Source organism: Cynara cardunculus (genome assembly GCF_001531365.2).
Source record: "Cynara cardunculus var. scolymus isolate 2C chromosome LG 17, CcrdV1, whole genome shotgun sequence".
In the NCBI taxonomy this organism is placed as follows: domain Eukaryota; kingdom Viridiplantae; phylum Streptophyta; class Magnoliopsida; order Asterales; family Asteraceae; genus Cynara; species Cynara cardunculus.
Window position 1 is genome coordinate 4,736,350 of NC_037544.1, and position 10,302 is coordinate 4,746,651.

The following is a 10,302-nucleotide window of genomic DNA, read 5'->3' on the forward strand; positions in this document are numbered from 1 at the left end:
AATGGAAACGGACTTAATAGTGTGAATACGATGAAATGGAAACAGACCCATGAGCCACTGGGATTATGGAAACAGACTTAATCGTGTGAATAAGATGAAATGGAAACAAACCCATGAGCCATGAATTTTTCAAGCATATGAAGTACTTTTCTGGCGGACGTTGACATAACATTTATGTTAACATATGGTAACATTTCATGTTAAGATATGCTAATGTATGTTAATTCATTTTAACTTACGCTAACTTATGTTAACATTTCCATGCTAACATCTTTCCTACCATTCTCATGAAATTTTTATTTCCTACACGATATATATGTATGCACGCACACACAACATTAAATATCAAATAAGATGCAAGTAATGTTATAGTCCAAGCCATATGACAGCTTCCAGCAATTAATTTTACAGGACTTACAGCAAGCTACATGTATTGTACTATGTTTGTGCCAAGGTGTACAAGAGAGAGAGAGAGAGAGAGAGATGCAGATCACCTGAAGCTCTGGTGGAAGGTACCCGTAGACATCATTAATTTAATCCTTAAACCCAAGGCTCAACATTTCATCAGATTCATCCTGTTGAAATTTAACACATTCACATGCATCAATTTACAGATTTACTTCCAAACAGGAAGTGACAAAATTTAGGAATACAAGTTTCATTACTAATTATAAATGGAAAAAAAAGTAGAAAACTCACAAGAATTAGTAATTTAATGGCTCTAGTATATATAGATATATATACACACACACACACACACACACACACAGATACCTGAGATACCAGCAGTGCAGTAGACAAGGGCAAAGATCATACCCCCAAAAGCCAAAGAAATCCCTTGAATACCAACAATACCACACTTTGTGGGAGATTTAACAGCACCCAAAAAGAAGAGAAAGGAAATTAAAATATCATCAGTAGAGGTGGTTGCAGAAATCTAAATTGAAATAGAAATCAATATCATTTTGAAATAGAGAAGCGAGAGGAATAAAAACAAAGATATTTCAATGGTATACCTAATTTGTGTTGGAGAAGTATGAATCCATATGAAATCAAACAGAGATGCGAGAGGAACAAAATCGAACCTATATCAATGGTGTACCTAATTTGTGTTGGAGAGTATGAATCGATATGAAATCAACCAAAGAAGCAAGAGGAACAAAACCAAACCTAAATAGGTTGTATACCTGATTTATGTCTTCATCAACAGAAGCCAGAGGAGCGTATGAGAACAGGAGTGATAACCACAAATAAAACCTGCATCTCGAGAGTATGAATGCATGAATCATTGCTTAGGAAAAAAAGAATCGTCCGCTGCTTGGGAAAAAGTAATCGTCAAAATCGGTGAGGTTGTGATACATAAAAACCACCATTGTCAAGAGAAACGAGGTCTGTCAAGAAGAAAGGTATCTGTATCTAACCCAAAATGGTTTTGGTCGCACATGAGAAAAATTACAGAAGAAGAAAGCCAAAATGGTTTTTGGTCGCATACATCGAATACAGAAGAAGAAAGTAGCGGCCCAAATAGGTAATTACATAAGTCTGATAAGAGAAAGGAGGTTTGACCCAATTAGGATTTGGGGTTTAGGAAACACTTGCATAAAGAGCTTGTACACCATGCTTTATGAGTTGTAATTAAGAGTTTTTTGAAATTCTTGCATAAAGTGGTTGTAACCTATGCTTAAAGTGTTATAATTAAGATAATGACCTAAATGGTTATATATGTAGTATAGATAGAGAGAGAGAGAGGAGCAATCAAATGAAAACCACCTTCATTTGTACAAACCGTACACACCACCCTCATACGTCGATTTCATTGTTTAATCTTATGAATTTTTTTCATGAAATTGTTTCATATAATACTTTTTTTGATGAATTTGTTTCATATATGGTTATGAAATTGTTTCATATAATACTTTTTTTGATGAATTTGTTTCATATATGGTTATGAAATTGTTTCATATAATATTTAATGAAATTTTAATGAAACTGTTTCATDTATTTCTCTAAAATTAAAATAATAAAGATGATAATATCCATGATTAACACCCTCCACAATAAAAATGGTTAATCAACCTCTCATAATTACAAAAAAAAAAATGAACAAAATGAAAATTATGATTGGTTGAATGTGATTTTCACGGTTTGTACAAATCGAGTGGTTTTTATTTGAACGCTCGTGTGTATATATATATATTATTGCATATGATTCTAGAGATTTATCGTCATAAGTCAAACATTAAAAATTGTCGTAATTTTGTTGTGACTCCTTAGAGACTTTGGGGTTGTTTATTTACCTCTTAATAGTTCCATTAAAAGTCAATATCTGAATCGTTAAGAGGTGAATCTTATTTGACAAAAAAAAGTTTGTCTCTTAATGTTTCTAAAACCCTCTGAATGATTTTATATCATGGATCTCCATTAACCATTAAGAGCCATAATTTCATTGTACACAATTACCAAACAATTATATTTCATTTTGCATTATATCATGAGAGCCTCTTAATTATTCTGTACTAAATCATTCAGCAATTACCAAACATTCTCTTAATTCATCTTATGTGATTTAGAATCTTGATTTACTCCTTGACGGGGCAAACATTTTGACCGTTTGGATATGTTGGGTCGGGTTGCATGGGTTGGCTAATTTGCCGATTTTAGGGTAAGGAATTAAAAGGAAAAAGATAAATAAATATCTCCGGGATCTTCCCGCCTTTTTCATGCATTGGATTGGAGGCGATTATCAACTCAAAGAGGTTAGAAAATCTCCTAAATCTACCAGTTTCTTCCATTTTTCACATATATTTTGAATTTCTAGGTTCATTTTGTTATGTTAGATCAATCAATTCGAACTGTAGAATGCATATACAGTTTATGATCACAGAATTCATTGCAGCAAATTGCGGAAAGTAAGATAGAAAAAAGATGCATGGATCAGAGTTTCGTTTGTGATCAATCGATTACTGATAGATTTTACCTGAAGAAAACGATAGAGATTTTCTGCTCAGTAGTAACAGAAAATCAAATTACATCATGGAATCAAGCTATTGATTCCGAATTACGATAATTGCTTGAAAAAACGACGATTGCTCCTCTTTATTGTTTTTCTTCTTCTTCATGACCGTGCTTAATCGATTTCATGGAGCTGTACCTTTATCTTCCTGCAACTTAGACAAAGAGATTTATAAATGTAGAAGAAGCATTAGCATTTTAGAACTATGTTTCCGTTCATTTATGTGTTTATTGCAATCCCTAAAAGTTTTTGGGGAAACGTGTATAGGGCTTAGCAAGTTTTCCATTGTGAAAGTTACAGACGAGCGAAATGTTGGATTTGAGGCATTTTAAGCTGCATTGTTTAGTTGCTTTTGCTAGAGCAAGCTATGGTACTATTTCAAACTTATGTCTCTATCCTGTTTTGCTTTCTAAGCAACAACAATTGTTCAGAATAGGAGAGGAGATGAAGTGTAGGTGAAACAAAAAGGAACAAATGTCATGATTTGGACTTGCATGGAGGAACACATGACTGAGAAATGTAGAAACTGGCTGGTTCTTTTAAATTCAAGTTTCTAACCTTGGTGAAAGTGGCTGAATATGAACATTTTCATGACTGGGTGAGTTTCTAGTCTGCACTGCTAGACAACTTATGCTTGTTTGTTCTTACAACTCAGATGGAAAATTATGGATGTTGTTAGAGTCCCATATTATTAACTAGAGTTGGACCATTTCTCCTTAATACATGTTGGAACCTCTTTTCCCTCCTCAACAGCTCTTTTCAAGAGTAATACATGGGGATTCCACCTATTCTTACAGATGTTATTATTAGCTATACTAATTACTCGAGGTGCTTACTGGATTCCATGTTACCTTGGTTATGCCCCCTTAGTGGTGGTATAATTGGGGAAAGGAACTTGACCACTCTCGATGATCTTCAAATCCTCTAGGAGGATTTCATAATGCCTTTTCACTTCCTCTGCAGTCTTGTCACCAACGGCCTTGGCGATATTGTGCCAGCGATCAGGGGTGTCCTTGTCAAACACAGCCAGAGCCTCTTCAAAGTCCTTGTTCTGCTTGGCAGTCCATGAACCTGACCCACGTGAAGACATTGAGCTAGATGCCATGCATACACTCTCAAAAAATTTAAGGCAAAAGTATGGGGTTAAATTGATGCCTTCTTATGCAAGGAAAAATAGTGGAAAGTGGAGAGAACAGAGAAAGCTAGGCACAACATATATAGAAATGTATGGCAAAAGGTGTCAATGTGTCTTTATATCTCCGGAATACAAGGGTAAAGTGGGGTCGTGCTAGTTGGCCTGTAAAGCTTGCCCAAAGAGAATAATATTAAATGACTTGGATCCTTAAGCACCACAAAATGAGCAGAAATATCCCCCCTTTGGTGGAAAAATGAATATCGTGGAATTATTCTCTAAGAGCCCTTGACGAGAAAAGGGGGATTTCAACTTATATTGAGGAGAAATGGTCTAAGTCTAGCCGATGTAGGACTCTTGAATGCCCCCTCAAACATAGGCTAAATGGGCATTTATTGTCTCAGGGTGTTTGAGATACCATGTGAGAATATGTGAAACCCATCAAATTACTCTCCAAAAGAGCCCTTGAAAAGAGAAGGAGGTTCCAACATATATTGAGGAGAAATGGTCAAAGTTTAGTCGATGTAGACTCTACAATCCCCATAATCCCATAACTCGGTCAACATCTTATTTTTGGCAACATTCCCCCGGTTTGTTTAAAGTTCTTACAACTCGATATAGAAGATGGAAAATCGGGTCTTATTATTTGAACCAAGTTTGGGATCAAATCAAAGACTTGGAAATGTAAAAATGAAGTATTTGATGTTGATGTATGTAAGTATGAAATTGGTAGGAAGGTTGAATTTACTTATACAAAGGGTTATTTAGCCTCACCCTTGGTATATGAAATCCATACATCAACCACACTCATGATTTGGTTTGTTGACATATACTATTTAATCTTTAATTAGGTGAATCAAGTTAGTCAGGGGCTCAGGGCCTCATAAGAAAAGCATGCCAATTGAAGGAAACGAAGGGATAATCACTAAACTAACCAAATTTGGAGGGGTCTTTTTGCAAAAATAGCCAACTTTTTCGACATTTGCACAAAATAGCTTCACAGTTGGCCTTTGCGAGCTCCACTTTTTCAACTTTTCAGGTACACATCTTGACCATTTTTAATACAAAGAATATACTAGATTATTATAATACAAAAAGCATACTTCTAGTTTTAGAATAATTTAATACAAAAAAAAACACACTTCTATAGTTCGCAAAGTGGTGTTTTGCTAGTTGCTTCTTATTCTGCTAGCTCGAAAAACCTTAGGATTTTGCTAGTGGCTTTTTATTTTACTAGCTAATCGTTCGAGGCATTTCTTGGCTTAATACTAAATTACTAATATAAATCAAAAGCTTACCTGATGTTGGTTTTATGGTGGGGACCAGCTCGTAAAAAACGGGGAACCCGCAAATACTTCCCGAAAAGTATTTTGTTATTGGACCGCTAAAAATTTGGCTGTTTTATGATTATTCCAAACCAAAATCTGTCTTCAAGTACCAAGACTAGTTTGTAATCTTGAAAATAAGGTGGGATTAGCCAACTGATCAAGCGACCTTACCACAAAGGTTCCAAGATACCGTGTTTACCGGTCATCAGTTCACTAGAAAAGGAAAAAAAAAAACCTTTTAATAAGAGATCGATGTACCTTGTCCCGAATAGAAGTCTAATTTTGTAGCTGGCCAGCTGTGTCCGTACAATGATTGGAGAAAAAGGAACCTTGGTCAATTTGTGGTTAAATCTTGCGATTGATAGGAGTGTTTATTTAGCAATTGGTAGGAGAGTTCATTTAAATAACCTGTTTAGAATCCCATTATGATTGTTTCCACTGTGTAACAATTTGGCTTTTATGCTCCTTTCTTTTATTTGCATGCAGTAAAAATCGCTAGTATTTCAATTTCTTTCCTTTAGAGTCTCGTATCAGCTAAACTTTGTGCATTTCTCCTTGTGTATGTTGGACTCTTCTATTTTCTAAAGGGCTCTTTTGAGGATTATTCTAAAGCGATTCCACATATCTCGCATTTTCAAGCAATTGTTCGTTTTCTGCGTTACGAATGATTGACTACCATTTTTACAGCTACAATGTGAACTGTTATCTTCTAACAAAACATTGAAGCAAAGCTTTTATTTGGAGACAAGTGTGAACTAGCTGGTAACGGACAGTTGGAAAAAATACATGATTTGTTAGAGTCATACATTGGCTAGAGTTGGACCATACAACTCCCTTTCTTCGGCTCTTTTCGAGAGTAATAAGGGGGTTTCACATATTCTCATATGGTATTAGAGTCGGTCAAGGTCGACCACTTTAGGAACTTGACTCTCTAGGACAATCTGTACTCGTCTAGCCCCCTCACCCGTCTTACCCTCTTTCGACACGGAAAATCTGTGTCCGTCTAGTCATTGTTAGAGGGGTTTGTTAGAATCACACATCGGCTAAACTTGGATCATTTCACCTTTGTATATGTTAGGAACCTCCCGTCTCGAAAGACTATTTGGAAGAGTAATATATATGGGGGTTTCACATATTCCCACATGATCATGACTCTAACCACTTGGATTAGTATTATATGGTACGAGTGATAGCATATACACTTCAAAACTCAGTTTTAAGAATTTCATGCTATGCCTGTGGTTTTCTAGAAACACTTTATTGCTTAATTATTACTCAAGCTTATGTGGTTATAAACTAGAGATTTGTCTTTAATCCATTACAATTGAACATGATTGTTTCGAGTAGGTTCTCTACTAAGATGTTAGAGTCCTACGTTGGTTAGACTTGGACCAATTATCTTATATGATGTTGTCTTCTCTTCTCAATGGCTCTTTTGTAGAGTAATCTAATTGGGTTCTATATATCTCATATGTGTGTGTGTATATATATAGAGAGAGAGGGAGGTTCAGGAAAACCCCCTAAAAAATGAAAAACTGAGGAACACCATGGTAAATAGTAATCATTCATCTAGACGGTATGTACATGTGTATTAAAGTAATTGAAGCTGTTTTTTGGTTTTTCTACGCGTGTACATGTTATTAAAGTAATTGAAGCTGTTTTTTGGTTTTTATGCACGTGTACATGTTATGCACATGTGCATACCGGAACAAATTGTTTACAAATTACTTGTATGCATATGTGTATATCGTCGAGATGAACGATTATCGGGGTGTTTCTTAGTTTTTTTATTTTTTTTGCGGTTCTCGGTGAATCTGACATGATATATATATGAATCCTAATCAAGAGGAAGGATTGTGTGAGCAAGGAAATTGGATGAACGAAATGTGTGATAATTGGTTTGGATAATATGTTGCAGACAATGATACCACGTGATTTCTCAATAATGGACCTGTAACTTTCATGGTGACAAAACGTATTGCTTTTAAGGTAACCCACCTATCTCATAATTTTGCTGTCTAAATTGTTTATTGGCTTTTTCTGTCCAGCTGTACCGACAATTTTGTTCTTGAGCGTTGGTAGTATTAAGAGGTTGTACGTGCAGGTCCTACCTATGTGATATTTTCTTCGTTTTAATTTCCCTTTTAACGTTTAAGCCTCGTATAGACTTAAGACTCTTCTTATTGTTGAAATGCTGATGGTCATGCATGTAGAATGGCACCATAGTGTAAGAACAAAGGTTTCTTTTCCCAAACTAGTTGCGATGGCTTTGCAAACCTAAAACTGAAGCCCATTTGTGACCATTTATTAGAAGTATTAAATGGATGCTGCGATGCAAATGAAAACCAAAGAGAGGTTAGTCCTCCAATTTTCGGAATTTTGGACATTCATCACTACAACAAAACATGCCTTTTAGGACGCTCAACCATCCTTAGACATTCTAATAGAGTACTTTTTAACATGACTTGAAAGTTTTAGGGCCAATCACTGTGTTGTATACAATGGTGTTACAATAAGTTGTCAAAACAAATTTACGCCACCTAATAACTTATATTGACGAAGTTGGGGAAACTAATAGGACACAAGAAATTTTTAAAGTTACTCTCTAAAAGAAAGACTAATATAATACTTTTCAAAAATGTCATATAAAAAGACTAATAAGACAACATATTTTATGTATCATACTAGATTATCCAACTCCGTTGATAATACTTGTTAAGTCATTTATGTCTTGGCATCCCAGCAACTTATTATAACACTATTATATACGACTCAAAAATTGTATGTCTTGTAAACTTAATCCTTTTAAGTACTCCATTATGTTGATCAAGAATGGTTAGATGTCTTGAAACTTATTTTTTTCATTTCTGATAAAGCAAATATAAAAAGGGGGAAAAGAACAACCTCATTTTCCATTATTCTGGACAAATTCAGATCTTATTATTATTTTTTGATTCCCTCTTAGGGATGATCGTAAATGATACTGTACAGTACGTCTGTACCTTTTACTTGATTTTCATGAAGATTTATACTGATATACTTGTTGATATATCTGGTAAGCAATGGAACCCATTTATGTACATACCCCTACTACTACAAGAATCTTTTTCATTTTCTGTCTATTTGGGGTTAAGTGGGGCTTGCATTAATGTTTAAGGGTCTTGCTACATGTATCTTTGTTTATACCAGATTAAAGTCAAATCATACATTAAAAATGTAAAAAACAAGTGTTAATGTTGATGTGTGCGAGGAGGAAATTAGTAGGTAGAAGTACATTTAGCCTAACGCTTACCCCTAATGTTTATGATTGTGCAGTTATTTAATATATATTGCCTTCTTTATAAATCTTTGCGTTAAAGCTTCTGCATTTTTAGACTTGAAAACTTGTACCTATTTTCCTCCTTCCCTTCTTATGATTCTCTCTCTGTGTCTTCTCTCCCAGGTTGATATAATCAAAGTTGATTTGCTGATGAGGTGAGGATATGAAGGCACCTGCTTCATATAAGGTACATGAGAATATTATATTCCTTCATCTTTTGCATGTCTGTACCTTCAAATACATCCATGGTTTGTGTATAGGATAGAATAACACTTGTATATCATAATATTTCTTCATAAATGGTCAAAGTCTAACCAATATGAGACTCCAACATAAATAATCTGCTTAACTCTTTAGAGTAGAAAGAGAATCAGAGACTTTACGTAGTGGTCATGTTTAAGAGATCTGCTAGACTCTAGTGAATTGAATGGTATGATCACTTCTAGTGGCATAAGAGATCTGCCAGGAGTAACTATAGAGGCTTTACGTAGTGATCATGTTTTTGATACTCTTTTTTAAAGTAAATGATATTTATACATGACAAATACTCATGCACACTTTTCATTTTCTGTGACTTTTGAACCTTTACCTGAGGCTGGGGCTACGGGTAACTCGGGCCGGGCCAAAGACCTGTCGGTGGTGTGACGTTCTTCATTGTGTGACTATGGTTTGTGACAAATTATGGGGCCTTGAGTAACCTGTTCACATGGGAAAGAGTAGATTTTATTTTCTTATTCACAAAATAGAGACTTGAAAAGACCATGGTGGCACATAGTCGTCCTTGATGATGTATCCTATAAAATTATTGAGAACCTAAACATCTAAAATATGCTTCAGCTTATAAACGAGGAAAATATTAGGGTTTCTAGATTGCATTTATTTATGGGTTCGTTCATTTTGTTTTATGTATTGCTCCAACAAATTTTCTATAATGTTCTCTAAAATAGAAAAAAAAATATGAAAAATTTCACTACACCAAATGTTGCCTTAGACAACAAATGTAAATTGCCTACGTTGCTTAAGATACGCTAAGACAACAAATGCTTTTATATGTTGCCTAAGTTTCCTCTAATGCAACATATGGTTCTATGTTGCCTAAGTGTGACCTTAGGCAACATATAAATAATTCTATGTTGCGTGCATATATCCTAGGCAACATAGTAACCTATGTTGCCTTAGTTCAATGTTGAACACTCGTAGTTTTTTTGAAATCCGTCAAAGTTTACTTAGTCAACATATATTCTTATACTATGTTGCCTAAGGTAAAAACATAAATCCAACAAAGTTTACTTAAGCAACATATATTCCTATTTCTATGTTGCCTAAGGTAAAAATCATAAATTCAACTCAATTTACTTAGGTAACAAATATTCTTGTTTCTATGTTGCCTAAGGTAAATATTATAAATTCAACTCAATTTACTTATAAACAAGTTGATGCTTCCAAGGTGACAACTGGCAGTGTACGAAAAGATTTATCATAATTTACTTAGGCAACATATATTCTTGTT

General features: G+C 34.7%; 1 protein-coding gene across 1 annotated transcript; it reads right to left on the minus strand.

Moving 5' to 3' along the window:
- Positions 1-2,974: 2,974 nt before the first annotated feature.
- On the minus strand, positions 2,975-4,183 carry LOC112500879 (protein RADIALIS-like 1). The gene is made up of 2 exons (XM_025104486.1): positions 3,865-4,183; positions 2,975-3,161 (listed from the first exon to the last, which is right to left on the minus strand). Exon 1 carries the CDS (start codon positions 4,116-4,118, stop codon positions 3,870-3,872), a length of 249 nt encoding a protein of 82 aa, XP_024960254.1. The 5' UTR covers positions 4,119-4,183; the 3' UTR covers positions 2,975-3,161; positions 3,865-3,869.
- Between the last annotated feature and the right edge of the window lie 6,119 nt (positions 4,184-10,302).